Source organism: Caretta caretta, chromosome 1 (genome assembly GCF_965140235.1).
Source record: "Caretta caretta isolate rCarCar2 chromosome 1, rCarCar1.hap1, whole genome shotgun sequence".
NCBI lineage: Eukaryota > Metazoa > Chordata > Testudines > Cheloniidae > Caretta > Caretta caretta.
Window position 1 is genome coordinate 300357722 of NC_134206.1, and position 20081 is coordinate 300377802.

At 39.3% G+C, this 20081-nt stretch overlaps 1 protein-coding gene across 1 annotated transcript in view; it reads right to left on the reverse strand.

The window, feature by feature from the left end:
* The window catches only part of CNTN1 (contactin 1), a 448663-nt gene that overhangs the window by 165150 nt on the left and 263432 nt on the right, over positions 1 to 20081 (reverse strand). The window contains exons 4-5 of the mRNA XM_048836059.2: positions 7663 to 7789; positions 1348 to 1520 (exon numbers count right to left, since the gene is read on the reverse strand). Of these exons, the coding sequence (XP_048692016.2) occupies positions 1348 to 1520; positions 7663 to 7789 (300 nt within the window). The remainder of the gene's footprint in view (positions 1 to 1347; positions 1521 to 7662; positions 7790 to 20081) is intronic.

Genomic DNA, 20081 nt, shown 5'->3' on the forward strand with positions numbered 1-20081 from the left:
TCCTCTGGCCAGCCCGGGGCTGGGGCTTACACCTCTTTAAAGTGAGACAATTGCTTCACTCCAAGTCTACAGCCATAGGCATCTGCAGTGTGAACTACTGGAATGCATGCCACTCCTTTGACATTAGTGGGAATGCCTGCCTACTGGCTAAATTCACCTTCATTACAGAGAAACTCTAATCCAGCCTTGCGTTTCTGCTAGAAAACGTACTGTGGAATATTTCTATTTAAAATACAGACCACACTTGCATCCAGACTTATGTGAAAATCCATGAGTCTGGCTTCATTTTTAAATCTTTGGTCCCATAATATTAAATTTATTTTCACAAAACATTACAACCTGGGGTTTACATGAAACCTCTTAAACCACTGATATTATTCACTAAACGTGAAATACTGACCAGTGCAGAGAGCGATCATAAGGCCTGTGGAGCACTTGTCTTGCCTAAGCCCTTAATATGGGGATTAAGTGGTCCAGAGGGCCTTATGCAGGATCTCTGCACGAGGACAGATTTCACCCTGTGTTTTTAATGTACAAAATATTTCCAGGATAATATCATTTTAAGGGGGAGATAAAAAACAAACAAACAAAAAACCCTTCTTTCTCCAGATGATAAAGTCTAGCTATTTATGTTACCTAGGTACATCCATTTTAGGGTGACCGGATGTCCCGATTTGATAAGGATAGTCCCAATATTTGGGGATTTGTCTTATATAGGCGCCTATTCCTCCTACCCACATCTCAATTTTTCACACGTGCTATCTGGTCACCCTAATCTTTCTCAACAAAATACCTGTTGCTGACAATGCGTGTGTGGAAAACACTAGCTCATAATTGTCTGAAGTTGACAGAAATGCCCTCAGCACGGCCTTAAATGTGGCATAAGGATTGCAGCATTCTTTTCACTGTAAAATGACACATCATCCGTCTTCAAGAACTTCCAATCTGTTTTGACAACGATGACAGCTGACCTTCATCATGTGAACCTATCTGTCTCTCTCTTCTGACAACTTCCCCATGGGTTCCATTGTGTCTTAAAATTAGGACACTATATGCCTCAAGATTGTGGGAATTCCCCCTCTCTGGTTAAACAAGCTGTGTGACCCTCTTTGCAGATATAAACTTAAGGCCTTTGAGATGGTTGTAATGCCAACAGCAGGATGAAGAGTATAAGCTGCTTTAAAAACTTACTACTTGCTGGTCTGTCAATGAAGGCACTTTATACCATTTTCACAGAGCGATACAATGCAATGACTGTAAAATGCTGCAACAATAATACAGTGAAACATTGACCATTTAAACCTAATCAGTATGTACTTATCTGTTTTAAAGTTAACAATTGCTTACATCCAAAACTTAGAGTCGCTTCAGCGCTTCGGACAGTTCCAAAGATATTCGATGCTATACAAACATATTTCCCAGCATCCTTTGATTTCTCTGGATTATTGATAAGAAGTCTGCCTCCCACGATACCATAGCGATCCTTTGTTAAATCAATATCCCAGTTATTTAGTTTCCACCTATTAAAAAAAGAAAAGATGATGTGATGGTTGCAAAAAATTATTTGCAAGAAAACTCTTCCTATGTGGGTTCACAACTTGCTACTAATTGTAAATAACTATGATATTATATTCATGTATTATGATAAATGGTTTTATTTTAATTTTCCTCAGACAAGGCTCTCAAATTTGACCTGCCTGAATGGCATATAAACATGATGTATGGCAGAGTAGTTGTAGCCATGTCTGTCCCAGTATATTAGAGAGACAAGGTGGCTGAGGTAATATCTTTTAACAGAAGTTGGTCCAATAAAAAATTACCTCGCCCAAATTATCTCTCTAGAAACATGATGGCCAGTCCAATTTGCAAGGTGAGAAGAACCACCATCTGTGAGGTAAGACTGAAAGAGTTATACGGGGGTGAGGGTGGGGGTCAAGTAGCTCAAGAAAACACCCACTGTGCACCCTTGGAATATGTAACAACAGAGTTACTACCTAATCTCTACCAGATCCTCCCCCATTCACTTGAGGATGTGTAGGCCAAGGAAGTTACTTCAGGCATAAAGTATTAGTAATGTCAGTGAAAAGAGAGTCAGACTTGTTCTAACACTGCCATTTTCTTAAATAACAAAATTGCTGGGGACTTCTACCCTGACTGCTGGAAGAATGACTAGGGCACTCTGCATGGGAGACTGGGTGGGTAAATGGATGGGACAGCTCCTGCATTTGATTGTGCAGATGTGGCACTGCTGTTTTATTTCATAAAATACAACCACAACAAGACATGAACTCAGTGGGCCAAATTCATCCCCGGTGTAACTCTACTCACTTCAGTGGAGTTTAGGGTGACCAGACAGCAAGTGTGAAAAATCGGGATGGGGGTGGGGGATAATTCGAGCCTATATAAGAAAAAGACCCAAAAATCAGGACATTTGCCATAAAATCAGGACATCTGGTCACCCTAATGGAGTTACACCAGAAACGAATATGACCCAATACTTTTGAACTGCCTACACAATTTCATGGGAATGTATAGGTATTATTGTGTCCATCAGAGGGAGCCCAAAAGCTTGCTTGAAGGCAACGGAAATGTATTACAAATAACTAGGAAATATATCATTTCATATAAACCTACGAAGTTCAAACTATGCACACAATTTCATATCAAGATCTACAGGCAAACAATACTTTTTGAAAATCAGATTACTCTCTGCTTGCTTCTTCAACAAAAAGAACTATTGAAAGGTTGTTTTAAATCCAGTTACCATTTGGGAAGTTAAAGTTAATTATGTATTGAAATTTGAAACGGAGAGAAAAATCATGTGAAGTGGGTTTAATAAAAATACATCCCGAACAAAATCAAAACTCAGTAACTTTCAAACAAGAAGCTTTTCCATAGCAGCAGAAGTAATAAATAATAATAATAATTGTAATAAAATCTTCAATTATATTCATGGGAATTAAAAGATGTTATTTCAGTCCTGTGAGGGAAACCACATGTAGACATTATTAATACATTATAAAATATATGCAGAAATATACAAGGGTAGCTATCACATACATAGTTTAAACTACGACAAAACAGACCAGAACATTCTTCACAAACTGGAATCTGTGGCGAATCAGAAGAAAAAGTCATAGTAAACATGTTCTTCTGAACTTGTTAGTGTGAGGTCAGTAGACGGTCATGTTTCCTCGATCCAGCTTGAATTTTTCTTTTGTGTGAACACAATATTATTTATATTCCTTTGTAAAACATTTGTATTTTCTTTTGGAGCATACAAAAGCCAGTAGGAGAACACTTCAATCTGCCTGGACATTCTATAACAGATTTAAAAGTAGCTATACTTGAACAAAAAAACCTTCAGAAACAGTCTTCAAAGAGAAACAGCAGAACTAAAATTCATTTGCAAACTTTAACACCATTAATTTGGGCCTGAATAGGGACTGGGAGTGGCTGGCTCATTACAAAAGCAGCTTTGCCTCTCCTGGAATTGACACCTCCTCCTCTATTATTGGGAGTGGACTACCTCCACTCTGATTCAATTGGCCCTGTCAACACTGGTTCTCCACTTGTGAGGTAACTCCCTTCTCTTCATGTGTCAGTACAATAATGCCTGCATCTGTAATTTTCACTCCATGCATCCGATGAAGTAGGTTCTAGCCCACGAAAGCTTATGCCCAAATAAATCTGTTAGTCTTTAAGGTGACACCAGAGTCCTTGTTGTTTTTGTGGATACAGACTAACATGGCTACCCCCTGATATTTGTAAAACAAGGTTACTTTAAAATTAAGTGTCATAAAAATAGACCTTAACAGACTCATTCAAAATGTGTACAAACCATCCCTGCGTAACCATGGGATCTTATTACTGTAAACATTCTCTCCTCATGCAGTTCTTCGAGCTGATCCCAATACTACAAATACTTATGAGTAACTTTATGCACAAGAAAAAGTCCTATTTAGTTCAGTCGGACTTCTCATATGCTAAAAGTTTCTAAGGAGTGCAGGTCTTTTCAAGAACCATTGTTACACTCATTGTGTCACAGCTAAAACAAATCGTAAGCTCTTCAGGACATGGAACACTTTTGTATTTGTTCTGTAAAGTGCTCAACACACTTTTGGGTGCCATATTAACAAAAATGTGGGGCTGTGTGACCTCCATGCCTATATCAGAAGCTGGTGGCTCAGTTAGGGCCAATCCAGATGGAGGTAGGAAGTCTAGAGACCTAGAGAGAGCAGGGGAGGGACAGCCTAGAGAAGGGCTCTCTGCCAAGAAAGCTAGCAAAGCTCTGTACTCAGAAAAAGCCTGTATGGAGGCAGGATATGGTAGGACTCTGGATGCTGTGTATTTGAAAAACCGGAGGAGATAATATTTGAAGTGGACCAGAGAAAAACAGGTCAGTTGGAATCTTAGGGCGGACAACCTCTGGCTTAAACCCCTATTGTCAGAGGTCTGAAGTAGAGGGATGGCACTTGTAACCTTTGTGGTGCCACCTTTCAAGGTGATAAGGCAATTCCCTGAAACAAAGCTTAGAGGCCCAAGAAGGACATAAGGATATTTGAGCCCCATGGAAGGGTGAAGGATTGCCACACTTGGAGACAGGTAGTATAGACAAACTCCTGCATAAATAGGGAAGAGACCAGCATGCACCTGGAGAGAAGACCAGGAGAGCTAAAAATTGAGCTCAGGGAAGGACTGAAGGTTTTGTGTTGGACTACTGTTTATCTCCAAAACAGAGTGGTTGAAGGCATCAAAGTGACCAAAAAGCCTAAGGAAGACTGTTGGATAGACAGGAAAATGAAGACATTGTTCTGAGGTAACTATACCAGCAAGTAAGAATGCTGTTGAATTATGCTAACTGCAAATAAGTAAAAAAAATCTCAGCAAGAAATACTCAGATCTGTTACTGAGTGGAAAATAAGGCTGTCAAGCAATTAAAAAAATTAATCGCAATTAATCACGCTGTTACACAATAATAGATTACTATTTATTTAAATATTTTTGGGTGATTTCTACATTTTCAAATATATTGATTTCAATTATAACACAGAATACAAAGTATACACTGCTCAATTTATATTTATTTTTATTACAACTATTTGCACTGTAAAAAACAAAGGCAATAGTATTTTTCAATTCATCTAATACAGGTACTGTAGTGCAATCTCTTTATTATGAAAGTTTAACTTACAAATATAGAATTATGCACAAAAAATAACTGCATTCAAAAATAAAACAATGTAAAACTGTCAGGCCTACAAGTCCACTCAGTCCTACTTCTTGTTCAGCCAATCACTCAGACAAACAAGTTTTTTCACATTTGCAGGAGATAATGCTGCCCACTTCTTACTTACAGTGTCACCTGAAAGTGAGAATTACAACATAGGCGTTTGCATGGCATTGTTGTAGCCGGTGTTGCAAGATATTTAAGTGACAGATACGCTAAAGATTCATATGTCCCTTCCTGCTTCAACCACCATTCCAGAGGACATGCGTCCATGCTGATAACAGATTCTGCTCAATAATGATTCGAAGAGGTATGGACCGATGCATGTTCATTTTCATCATCTGAGTCAGATTCCACCAACAGAAGGCTGATTTTCTTTTTTGGTGGTTCAAGTTCTGTAGTTTCTGCATCAGAGTGTTGCTCTTTTAAGACTTCTGAAAGCATGCTCCACACATAATCCTTCTCAGATTTTGGAAGGCACTTCAGATTCTTAAATCTTGGGTCGAGCACTGTAGCTATCTTTAGAAATCTGATATTGGAACCTTCTTTGTGTTTTGTCAAATCTGCAGCAAAAGTGTTCTTAAATCAAACAACATATGCTGGGTCATCATCCGAGACTACCATAATACAAAATATATGGCAGAATGCGGGTAAAATCATGGAGCGGGACACATACAATTCTCCTCCTAAGTGTTCAATCACAAATTTAATTAATGCATTTTTTTTTAACAAGCATCATCAGCATGGAAATATGTCCTCTGGAATGGTAGTCAAAGCATGTAGCAGCATATGAATGTTTATATGTAAATACCTTGCAATGCTGGCTACAAAAATGCCATGCAAACACCTGTTCTCACTTTCAGGTGACATTCTAAATAAGAAGAGGGCAGCATTATCTCTTGTAAATGTAAACAAACTTGTTTCTCTTAGCGACTGGCTGAACAAGTAAGACTGAGTGGACTTCTAGGCTCTAAAGTGTTACATTGTTGTGTTATGGAGTACTATTATGTAACAAAAAAATCTACATCTCTAAGTTGCACTTTCACGATAAAGAGATTACACTACAGTACTTGTATGAGGTGAATTGAAAAATACTATTTCTTTTGTCATTTTTACAGTGCAAATATTTGTAATCAAAAGTAATATAAATTGACCACTGTACACTTGGTATTCTGTGTTGTAATTGAAATCAGTATATTTGAAAATGTAAAAAAAATCCAAAATATTTAATAGATTTCAATTGATATTCAATTGTTTAACAGTGTGATTAAAACTGCAATTAATTGCAATTAATTTTTTGAGTTAATTGCGTGAGTTAACTGCGATTAAACAACAGCCTAGTGGAAAACCTACATTCCCCAAGGTGTTCACCACATCAGCTATCCTGCTGGTTTGGACTTTGAAGAAGTCCTAGTGGTGAGGGGCAAAAAAGCCCTATTAGTCTCCACCATCACCATACTATAAGAATGCAAGAACTCTCTCTGTTACGAAGGATCAGAATCAGAATGAATTGTCCAGCCCCAGTGTTCTAGTCTTCTCTCAAGTTCTCCATTTATCATAGGTATTTTGTATAATCAAGTGATTTGCAAGGATGATGAGGTGAAAATGAACTTCTGGTAGGTACTGTGTTGATGGTACAGTACAGTAGATGATCATAATCGTATTATAGACATTGACAGAATAGCTCAGTGACTCAACTGTGTCTTCCTTCATACAACTCTTGACAGAAGACTAATTCTGTCAGTTTGTGAGAGCAGATGAATGAAATGGGTCCCTCGCCTTGAGAGGACTTAGGAGTCTGTCCCTACTTTGAAGGAGGTGCTTATCTGACCATGACAAGAATGTAAACTACCATGCTCTCATGACAAAAGATAAGCTCCAGAGTGTGTCCTTTGATGTGTGTTGAGCCTATTGTAGAGACCTATGGAAGACATGAGATCCTACACTTGCACAAAAGAATCAATCATCATGGACTGGTTCATTAAGAATATGAGGTTTATTATGACAGTGTTCATATTGCGAAACTCTAGACGAGCTGGTAGAAACATTTAAAAAAAATTCCATTTAAAAGCTTCTCATGTCTAGGATGACAATGGTGTCCCTGATTTTGACTGACAGGAAATGAAGGACGGTCTCCAAAGATCACAGCTAGGCTCCCAAAAACAAATTAAGAAACCTGAAAATGTTTCATGAAACACAATTGATATTTTCTGTCCAGGACTTCTCTAGACATCATTGCAAGCATAAGGAAAACTGTCTTCTTAATGAAAAAAATGCACAAACTTCAACTCGTATGCGTCTAAGAAGACTGTACAGCTACCTGCTAAACTATTCATTCATTCATAATCAGCAAATTATATTTGAAATGTGAAATGAAATGGGTCTGAAATGCCTGGCAAGCCCTGTAATTCAAAACTAAGATAAAGGTTTACTTGTAAGTTGGAAAAGGGATTGCTCGAGCTCTGCAGTTCATTGAAACTTGTCCATCTGTAGATTCCTCAGGGTAGATGGTATCAATGGGTTGCTCCTCAAACACTGGGCCATATCCTTTTCCATCCTCTGAAATAAAAATATAGGTTCACAATTAATATGTTAAGAAAGTAAATCTTACATAAGAATATAAGAACGGCCATACTGGGTCAAACCAAAGGTCCATCTAGCCCTGTATCCTGTCTTCTGAGAGTGGCCCATGCCAGGTGTTTCAGAGGGAATGAACAGAACAGATAATCATCTTGTGGTCGCACCCATGCCGCGTCTCCCATTCCCAGCTTCTGACAAACAAAGGCTAGGGACACCATCCCTGCCAATCCTGGCTCATAGCCATCAATGGACCTATCTTCCATGAATTTATCTGGTTATTTTTTTAACCCTGTTATAGTCTTAGCCTTCAGAACATCCTGTGACAAAGAGTTCCACAGGCTGAGTGTGTGCACTGTGTGAAGAAATACTTTCTTTTGTTTGTTTTAAACCTCCTGCCTATTAATTTCATTTGGTGACTCCTAGTTCTTGTGTTCTGAGGAGTAAATAACACTTCCTTGTTCACTTTCTCCACACCAGTCATGATTTTATAGACCTCTACGATATCCCCCCTTAGTCGTCTCTTTTCCAAGCTGAAAAGTCCCAGTCTTATTAATCTCTCTTGAACCAATTTACATCATCCACACCTATTAATTTTGTATTGATTTTCATTAAGAAACAAACAATAAAAAATAGAAAAGGCACACCCTTTATAACATGCTGTGTGTGTGGATGCTATTGGTTTGCTAGCCCTAAAAAAATGAAGTTCTGCATGCATCAACAAAACAAGCACATCATGGACATCAGTGCTGGCTTCCCTTCACTACTCTTCTCTGGGTCATTCTTGCCCTGGGGTGAAGGAGAAGGTAATTTAGATTCCATTTCCATTCATTTCTTACCCTCTCTGCTGACATTACCAACTAGGGTGACAATTAGTGCCAGGTCTGATGGAGGTATTTGTCATTTGGAGATCTGTCGACTAGGAATGCATTTGAGACCAACTCATGTGACATAGGCCAACATACTGCCAGCACTGATAGTGAGGACATGTGAGCTGGGACAAATACAAACGAGTGACCTAAAGCTGAATAGTCCCTTTTCCTATGATCTACAGAACACCAAGTTTTCATATGTATGGAATGAATCTTTACTGTACAGATAAAAGACTAATATGAAAGAGAATGAAGCTGAGCCTTCCTCTCCAAATCAAATTGCTCTCCTTTTATTCAGGCCCTTTGGAAAAGAAAAATGATGTTGCCACTTTGATGTAAGATGCTGCAGGCAAAGGTAAATTTATCATTGTATATTCAATTAAATCCCCAAAAAGCTGTTAAACGAAAGTTAAAGTTGATGTGATGGGAATAGGTTACATTCATGCTTGCACTGAAAAGTCAAGATTCACATGTTAGGAAATTCCAGAATTAAGGTTCTCTGAGCAATTCACATTTTTAAATAGCTTCGTCCCCCATGCCCGTCCTCCTCCTGAGCTCCTGACCTCTTCACCTTGCTCTCTCTTCCCCTCCTCGCTCCCTGCATTCAAGTCAGGCTGCTTTCTCCCTCCTTCTCCACATTGCCAGGGCACCAGCAGAGGCTCTTAGTTCTGGTGACTGATGACGCAGTGGTCCCCAGCTGCCGGGAAGAGCGATTGCAGGGCATTCCTGTCTAGCCCCTGCAGCCCTAGGATGTAGCACGCACAGGGCGTATGTGCATTCCATAGTCTGCAGTATGCGCATTTATATGCTCTGGTGGAGAGCATGCTCAGCGCAGGTGGAATGTTAAGAGATTTTAACTGACAAACTCTAATAAGTCTCTAATGAGAGAATGTGAACTGATATTTTTCAAAGTGTTATAATTGGCTAAATGTAGCTAAATTTTCTTGGGTACAGCAAAAGCTGCAAGCCAGATACCAGGGCCACTTCCCAGCCGAACAAAGTTCTTGCTCCAGAGCATGGAGTTGCTACAGCTTCTCTACTAAATGAGAAAACTGAATGTAACTAAAATATCAGCTAATAAATTAGTATCAGCTATTTCATTCATTCCATAGGTTGATAAAAATTATATGTTTCTATAAAACAACAAAAAGTGCAATAATACACAGATGGTATTTTTGTTATTCCTAATTCCCACATTTTTGGGCCAATATTTTTATTAGAAAAATATCCGAGATACTGATAAAGAGCTTGATCCTATTCTACTCAAATTTCCATTGCCTCAACTGGGAGCAGGTCCAAAGAGGTACTACATGCTGCAGCGTGGTCATGCAAATTCATTTATAACAACATCCAGGTAAGGAGGAGAGAGAATTGTCACAGAAGCAGAGGAGAACCGGAAAGATGGTGAGAGCAGCTGAAAAATGAATTCCTCTCTTTACTTTTACAGCATACCACTATTTAAAATTCATGTATTATTAAACCACATAAATATATCTTATACTGTAACACAGACAACAGGTATCTACTGATAGTGGGAGGCACAATTTAAAGGTTCCCCCCCAGCACACGCCCTCTTATGCTCAGCGGCCCTATTTGCAAACCCGAGAGGTTAGCTCAGTGGGGAGAGGCAGCAGCAAAAGCAGTGGCTCTCCCTGCAGCTCCCAACTATTTTGCTGCTGCCTTCCCCCGTTGGCCAGCCCCAGGAGCTGCCATGCAGGGATGGGAGCACTGCTGGCAAAGCCTGGCAGAAATCGGGGGGGTAAGGGGGGATACGTGGGGTCACCCCCCACCCCCAAATGCTTCACCTCTGAACTGTAAGCTCTTTTGGGTAGGAACGAAGTGTGTGTATAGGGCCGATAGTAATTGGGCTGCAAAGTTGAGTGAAGCTTCTGGGCACTTCTGTAAACAATCACCTCCACCAACAAACATTCAACCATGTAGTATTCAGTGGCAGATTAACTGTTTCTATCTTGGGATTCAGATGATGTTACAACTTACTTACAAAATACGCCATTTCATATTTCGTGATTTCACCTGCACTCATTATTATACCATAGCAAGTGACTGTTTTGAACACCTTCCAAATATGCTATATAATGCCGACTCTGTTAGCATACATTTTGAATTCAGCTCCAGTTGACTGGGTTAGGAAGATCAGATGAGCAGGATACAAATCAAGAGAGGTAAATAATGTGAATATTTAATTCTCCATTACAAGCTGAGTGTGAACCAGAGATATGCAAACAGCATGAGTACTCCAGTATGATGAGGCTGCAGTGGGACTGGAGGATTGTGAGGGACTAGAAAGTCATACTTCAGATGAGACGGTCGGGAGCTGCAGGATCCCTCCCACCGCTTCTGGAAGCCCCCAGAGCTCAAACTGCAAATGTTTGTCTATATTTTGAGATCAAGACATAGTTGATTGGGGAAGTGAGAAGAAAGATCACATAAGGGACTGTGTGTCTAGGAGGAATGAAGGAAGAGACGGGCACAGTGGAGAACTCAGGGATGAGAAGGTAGAGAGGTCTTGTCTATACTGGTTAAAAATACAACTTGGAATTCCTCACTGGTGCAGCCCCAGAAAAGGTAGCACAGATGGAAGCAGGGCTCCATTTAATCCTACTCTGAACTCTGATCAGACTTATATGAAACAACTGGAAAAAAATGCTTGAGCCCTGTCTACACTACAGCTACCAAGGGAGCTGCACTGATAATGAATTACAAGTCTCATTTTTTTGCCAGTTAGATGTAGGAGAGGTGGAAAGAATGATGTATTAGAGAGTTAGTGAACAAGACCTACTGTCTGAGGGAAAGGAAAGAGGGATGAGTGAGGAAGATTACATGTATGTGTTTAGGATGTTAACTCAAGGCTGAGAAAAAGCTAATAGTTTAATAAAGACTATTCTTCCCTACTAAACTGAATCATTTATGTAATATTCAATAAAATACTAAATCTCTAAATGAATAAATGCATTTTTACTTTAAGAATCCATTTCCTAAAGAGACAAAGAGAATTTCAAATATAACCAAAATGTTGCATCCGAGAGATCTATACCACATTTGACCCAAGAATAAAAGAATAAATACTGTACTTCTCATATCAAAAAATTTACATACAATTTGGCTTCACTCACATCCCATGCTTTGCTCTTCATGATATTCCTCGATGCAAAATAAACATATTTAGCAGTGAAGGAGTTTCCATTTAAAAGACTTGCAAATAGTATTATGAGAGATGCATTAAGTTTAAAATTACATACTAAATATTCTAAATAAAAAAGATAACAAAGCTATTCATCATGTAATTCACTTTAGATATGTACATATTATTTCTCTTTCACAAGTTAACCAAAGAAGCAGAACTCAGCCAGCTCTCCACTTGCATAGAGTAATGTGGGTGATATCATCCATTGAGGACCTCCATTGGAGGGAGAGTCTATGGAGAGGTCAGGTAAATGTGTCATATAGAGATTTTCAAGGTTCCTCATTTAATAATTTATTGGAATGTTCCAGGGAACATACATGACAGGTTGTGACACTGCTAGCATACAGCATGCTATGGCATCACATGATTGCCCATTGGGCAAGTTTGATATTTCTATTAAAAAAAGATACATTTCAAGTAAATTATATTTCAAATTTTAGTAAACTGTATGATTTCATTCTTCCTATTTGGGGCACTCTGCCAAATTCTAAAGTTGAGGGGTAGGATATTCAAAAAGCGCTGAAATGTCTGAGGAACCCCATTGAAAACTCACTGGGATGTGTGTGCTTTAGTAACTTAGGCATATTTGAAATTATGACTTGGTATATTTTTCTTAATACTATTTGTGGATCAACTTTAAAATTAGATTAATACACCTTTATTATCTATACAATTGCACAATACAAAGTCTATACAATTACACAACAAAAACATATCAAACACATTCAGAAAAAGAGAGGTGATTTTGAAAGGCCAAAACAATGTTCCCAAATAATAATCAGAAACTACCCAAAGAAGTCATTTTCAATTCATGTCATGAAGTTTTGTCGAAGGTAAATGGAAAAAAAGTCCAGGGCATAATCAAAAGACTTAATCAGTACATACTAATTCTGTATATTTATTTCAGATTAAATGTGACTTTTTCTATTCTGTATTAATATGTTGTACAAAAATAAACTAAACCTTCAAGTAACTGTTAACCTTGCTGAAGTTTCCACTCAGCTAAAATAGGAGATAATTTATAATGTATTGATACTACCATTTCAAACCTCCAGAAATTTCAAGTCTCTTATAAGCTATAGCCATACAATGGATCAAACTCTCTGCTAGTGTGAACAGTAAATGCTGTGTACCATCAGAGAATGATCCTCTATATGTACACAGATTAATACATTCTCAGGAGTAGTTATGCCCCTTTGCATTATTCAGCTAGTGTTAAGGGGCCATAATCCAGCCACAAATCAGCAGCAGAGAATTCCCCTGTCTTAAAGGGTCATCCTCCTGGTATCTATGCAGCACCTTGGTGATGCACCTAGGTGCAGTTGGACCTTGAACCTCTACAATTGCACCTCCCTATGTAGGGGCCATTTGTCAGGGGTGTGGAAGAGCACCACTCCACTGCACCAATCCTCCCCAGGCTGAAGACCACAAATCAGTGATGTAACAGAGTTGCCTGGCAACAGCTCTGAGGGGTGTAGGGCAGGCCCTCAAAATACGAGAGCTGGAACCTGCTGTCTGAGGCATGCCCCTGCACGGTCCACTCCCCACACTAAACAGAGCTCTGGAACAGAAAAGGATATGCCCCACAGACAGATGCAATTACAGTCCACAGCTGTGGCATCTCAGATACCACAATGTGATGTGTGTGACTAACTGGTTACTTTCTAATGATGGCCATAATGTGGTAGGCAAAGTTCAAAATTCTCTCTAACCTTTTCTAAATCTGCAAATAATATTTTAAAAGGATTAACTGGTATTCCCTATCCTTATAATCAGGACTACCACTAGCAAAGATGATAACTTCAAATAAAAGGTAAAAAAACTAAAAAGTTTAACTGTGTCCCCTATATAGATCTGCTTTTCAATTTTTATTTCCATTTTTTCTTGCCATCAGTCTCTTATGCCAGGAGCAGAATTTTTACCTCAGTATTTGTTTAGTTACAGAATTCCTGCTCTCATTAATTACATTTGCTGTTTCCACATTTAAAGATTCAGGGCCAAATTCATCCCTGCTGCAATTATATAGACTTTCATTTACTTATGCTAGGCTTGAATTTGTTATAATCATTAATAGACAAAGCAGACAAATTCCAACTTGATTTACATCCTGTGCAATAAATTACACCCTGAAACGTCAATGAATTCAGTAGGATTGCGTAGTGGGGCAGATTGCTACACCATCAGGAAGGGGTTAACGAACTTCTGTGGGCATAATCAGCCCAACCTGGTACACGTGTGAGGCTTGTCAAACCAGGAGGGGGTGAGTCTTTAAGACAGAAGATCCAAACCCAATCCAGGATTGCACTTTGAAGTGAGCAGAACTAGAACACAGAGCTCTCTAGTTCCAGAGGGCAGGGGCCACTTACTGGGAAAGTGTTAAAGAGCTGTTATATTTAGACCCAGCAGAGAAGGAAATAGACATAGGGAAAATTGATAGAAAGACAGCTATCGCCTGTCGTGACTTCATCGTTCTGGCCACAAAATAGAAACTAAAATGAAAGTAAAACTCTGCACTGAGCTCAGAGAACCTAACCATTTAAAGCGGCAGGACATCACGTTCCTCCACTTCCGTTTAAAATACTTTCCAAATACACACACATTGTCATTTACATGGCTACCGAAAACACTGTATCAGCAGTTCTCAAACAGAGGTCCAAGGCCCCCTGGTGGGCACGAGTAGCCGCCCAGCTCTGAAGGCAATGCAGAAGTAAGGGTGGCAATACTGTGACCCCCTTAAAATAATCTTGCCACCGCCCTGCAACTCCCTTTTGGGTCAGGACCCCCAATTTGAGAAACACTGGTCTCCCCCCATGAAATCTGAGAAGTGTAGGGTAAAAGCACACAAAAGACCAGATTTCATGGCCTGTGACATGTTTTTCATAGCCATGAATTTGGTAGGGCCCTAGGCATAAGTCAGGGAAACACTGGGTGTCTGAGCTTACCTGATGAAACAGCACCCCAGTGGCATTTTTGTTTTATCTACTTAAAAATTGTGAGGTTAACCTGTGAAAGTTGTAGAACAGGAAAGTCAAATCTAAGTCCTGCATTTTTAAAGAGATTTTAAAATATGCTAAGTTTTCAGAGTTGATAAGTTTACAGTTCTTCATTCAAAAACACACCAATTAAACATTGTTACTGTTAGTATTGGAGCTTCAGGCTGGTGCCAACTTTGCTTTCATTTACTCCAGCATAAGCTGAGGCTGGTCTACACTACAGACTCAGGTCCTCACCCGGAGCCATTCAGCTATACCAACCAAACTCTTGGTACAGACAACGCTATGTCAATGGGATGGCTTCTCTCGTCAACGTAGCTACTGCCTCTCGGGGAGTTGGAGTACCTACACCAGCAAGAGAAGCTCTCCTGTCAGCATAGGTAGCGTCTTCACTAAGCACTAAAGCAGTGCAGCTGCATCGGGGAAGCTGTGCCGCTGAAGTTCTGTATATGTAGACAAGCCCACAGAGTAACTCCAACAACTTCAACAATCTGGACATCTGTCAGCAAAGAACTCATCTGAGACCAAATCATTTCATACATTGCAAGCCAATAAATTGACATCACATGGCAGTGAATTTTGCTCAGTCCATATCTAAGCTGCATGTGAACCAGTGACATACAGCCATTAGGTCCCAGTGACATTTTCAGTAAAGGAGTTCCTGATTATTATTATTATATATTATTAAGCACCAATAGCTTGCAGTTACCCAAGTGAAAATGGCCTGGAATCATAGAATCACAGAATCATAGAATATCAGGGTTGGAAGGGACCTCAGGAGGTCATCTAGTCCAACCCCCTGCTTAAAGCAGGACCAATCCCCAACTAAATCATCCCAGCCAGGGCTTTGTCAAGCCGGACCTTAAAAATATCTAAGGAAGGAGATTCCACCACCTCCCTAGGTAACACATTCCAGTGTTTCACCACCCTCCTAGTGAAAAAGTTTTTCCTAATGTCCAACCTAAACCTCCCCCACTGCAACTTGAGACCATTACTCCTTGTTCTGTCATCAGCCTATATTGATGTATGTTAGAATCTTTGTCTTTTTCACAAGAAAAAATGTGCAGACAGCCATGGAATCAACATCTATTTTCATACCTCATTTCATATTGTATATACTGGTCACCACAAACCTACTGCACAATCTGAATTTCAAAAAGCAGTAGCTGAAAACCTGCATTACAGGAAAAAACTTTCATATTGTTCAAAAGAAATAGCAACAGTGCCAGGCTTTGTCATTTCACCTAACTGCTCCCTTTAATCCCTGATGATTCAGCTGATCCACAGATTCTTTTGCAGACTTCCTGCTTCAGATATACTTAAAGCAGCTCTACTTGTTTGTTTTTACACCGTTAGTAATTTGATCTTGGAAATCCATTTTGGCCTTGCAATTTCCCTCTTGCTTATTACTGCCAGCTGTATTTTGTACTCATACTTGTTGGCTTCACTAGGTTAAGATTTCCAAAATTTGAAAAAAGATTTGTTTGGCTCAAATAACCTCTCAAACTTTGCCATTTAGCCATATTAGTTTTCTACTGGCTTTCTGTATGTTCAATGGCACAGAAGTCTTCTGAGACTCTAATATTTTTTTTAATTTTTTTAAGTTTAAGTTTTTCCAATGGTCAGGATTTTACTTCTGATTTGGGGCTTTATGACTAACTTCCCCATTTTATTCACATCTCTTTTTCTAAAGTTTGGTGTCACTTTTTTGGATCCCTACTTGCCCTCATCCATGTTGAGCCTAATGATATTCTCTTCACTATTTCTTAGTGCAAAATAGAGTAGTAAAAAAAAAAAAAGGCAGCAAAAGACTGGCTTTGCATGATCATTCATTCTGTTCTCCATATGCAATAATGAAGATTTTAACAATGAAAATATTTACATACTGTTTAGTTAGTAGGCAATTATACTAACCAGACTATATATATAACCTTGTTCCCAAAATCTATTTCAGTAGACAAGGAAATGTGTAAATAATTTCTGTCTTCAAGGGGACAGCAAAGATTTAGTCTCTGCTGCATCACCATCCATCCCAATCACTTTCAGCCAAGCCAATTTATTTTATCTTCAGCTAAATTAATCCTTACATGTATGTAATTTAGTTTTGAAAATCAATTTTATTCACCGATTAAGGATAATGCCATGCAGTAAAGCTATGATTTATAATTATACCAGCCTATATGGTGTGTATCTTATGTGCACGTCCCTGTGTGCACGAGGGGGCAGAGTGGGGGAAGCTGGACGTATACCGTAAAATACTATCCTCATCATTTTTATATTTCATAGTGGGATGTACTGATGAGACTGTTTTCCCACAGGGAAATTTAAAAAAAAATAGCCTTTAAATTCTAATCTGAAGTTTTCCTTTGTCTCATTGATAGTCACACAGATTTTGGATACTGCAGCTGTTTTTTTACAGATGTTTGACCCTGATTTATGCCTACAGCCTTGAAACATAAAACCCTTTAATTGTCCCTTTTAATGTATAATCAGGGCTAGTAGCACTCTATGGTATCTCAACCTAGGGTGATGAATGCAGCATAAAACCCAGCAAGGTTAGATAGATAATGATAAAATTATGTTAGATAGATAGAAGGAAAGATTCTGCTCCCTGCTATGCTGTTGTAAATGCAGAGTCCAAATCACAGATTTTGGATTTATATTTCTGCAACTGAAAGTAAAATCTCACCCAGATGCCTCCAGCTGTGCTCCCAGAATGGGGGGCTAGTGGCTTGCATCCAATCTTTGGCAGTGACTACAAATGTGGGAGACTGATACTGAGGTATTCCCACCACCTCCACTGGCAACTGCATAACAAAGAGGCTATGGGAAGCATATTTTCTACCTCTCCTAATTTGATGCCGATCCACAAGGAAGAGAGCAGTGGAGGCCCATTTCTACTTCTGCTGTGAAATCCAGTTATGATGATTGCTTTAATTGGTATTACAGCAGTGCCTAGGAAACCCAATCAAGAATCAGGGTCCCATTGTATAGTCATGCAACAAAGATAACAGGCCCTGCCCCAGAGAGAGGATTCGTCCATTCCTATGCAGCAGAAGGGCACAACTGCAGTCTCTGCACTCCCTGGAGTGCTTGGACTCCTCCCCACATCATTTGCTCCCTAGGGTTTCGGACATCCCAAAGGGTGCAGAGAGGAACAGGGATGAGGCAGAGCCATGGCCCCATGTGTATGCATTTCATACATACAGAGAGCTCTAAGCAAAAATCTTTCGGTGGGTGCTGTTACCAATTTAAACATCTTTCTCCATGGACATGGGGTAGAAATCTACCACATCGTCATTTCAGCGCCACACTTGGGGACATCATTTCCTTTCAGATGATTTATCAGTGAATCTTTCCAACATGCCATTCATTTGATATAATGACTCTATGGATTAATTTCTGTCAGTACAGGTCCTGCATTTGGGCCCACAAGTGATAAATCATGGGAGGGATAGCTTTAATTAGAAAAGCATTGGGGTGAGAAATTGTTGTCCCTCTGTGTAACCAACGTACCATCTAAGTCTGTTTATAAAGCAGTATTTAGTGATTGACTGAACCTACTGAGTTGGTCCGCATGCAACTGAAGAGACAGGCTGTGTAGCATCAAGTAAGAATACACTCAGCAAGTTTTTTTTCATATAAGTAAGACAAGGAGAAATAGCTTTGGTGAGACACAAACATCAGAGAAAGGAACAATCAGAAGGACAAATAAAGCAGCTAGATACGTGGACACTGAAAATCCATTTGCACTAAATTCCTATACATTCAATGGATTTAGGGTCCCCCTCCACATTTTTGGAATTTAGAATAAGCATGAAATTAAAGAATTAGAGTTAGCTTAAGTTGGGTTAAGGAAATGTGTGTTGTAAAGAAAGGCCCTGACTAGCAAGTAGAAGGAAGGCCTTGAAAACCACAAGTTATATGGCGAGAAGGAATGAAGCAGAGAGGATGTTTGGTCCAAAGAATATCTAATGAGATAAGGGGAAGTTTATAAAAAGTAGGTCTCCGATCGATAGGGATGACTGCAGATGGAATTAAATGAGACAAAGAGAATCTGCCTTAGAAGAAGCCAACATGGACCTTTCCACTCCACATACCAGTGTTATCTAAAAAGTAAGGCCTATATGAACCCAGGTGCAACCAAAAAAGCTACTGGTCAGGAGGAAGGAGGATAGGCCGTGGGGAGAAAGGGAGGTTATAAATCTTACCTGGAGTAAGACTGGAAATAAGGGTGAACCTATCTCAAATTGGTTGTTAGCTAAAGTAGTAATTGGCTATCCTATCGTTTGTTTGTTGATGGGTATAAATCATGCTGGAGTACGCCTGGACGAGATGGTTTTCCCTAGCTCTGACCTGTTTGTAAGTAAACTGATCACATGCTTATACATATTTTATTACTGTATTCGAGGTAATAACTTTTTGTCAAGCTGATAGGCATGTATAGACCATTTGTATAAAATACCATTTGGCTTTTGGGCTTAATAAAGGAATATATCGTTAAATTAGTGTTTGGTAGTCTCCCATATTAAGAATTCCAAATATTAATAATAATTCCAACACCAAAGTTTTCCTATCTAATTAAGTTTTTATTTAAAAAAAAGCTTTTCTTCATATGCACCTCACTTTACAAATCTCCCTAATGCCAAACTAGCCTATGCTTCCCCAACCTTGCATCCCCTATCTCCCAAACTCCTCCCTTTTCCCTCAGGAAAAGGACGCTCCTGAACTGACCCTGTGTGAACATTTCCCTAAGCTTGGAGACCTGGATGGAACTTCATTTGCAGTTCATCAACAATATTTCTTGCTCTGCTATACAGGTTGCATCAGGGTGTCATGTCATGTTTGTTCCTTAATAAGACTTAATTGCAAGATCTCTGCACTATTTCCAGCTCCTTGCAGTGTGGGGAGTGGTAAAGTGGACCAAAGCCAGGGTTTCACTTGTGATAAAGAGATACACTAACCAAAAATGCTGGCTGTTAGATAACCTGAATTGTTGACATAAGTTTTTGTGGGGTAGCTCCAATGACTTCTGAAGTTACATCAGAGAGAGATCAGAACTGGGCATACAGTGCCTTAGTATATCTGGTATTAAGACAGAGGATCCAGTTCAAGTACAGCTTAAGAAATATCCAGTGAATTCCTTCAAATTTTGGAATATTGCTCACTGATTCCAGTTACTCCTGGTCAAACAACTCACACAT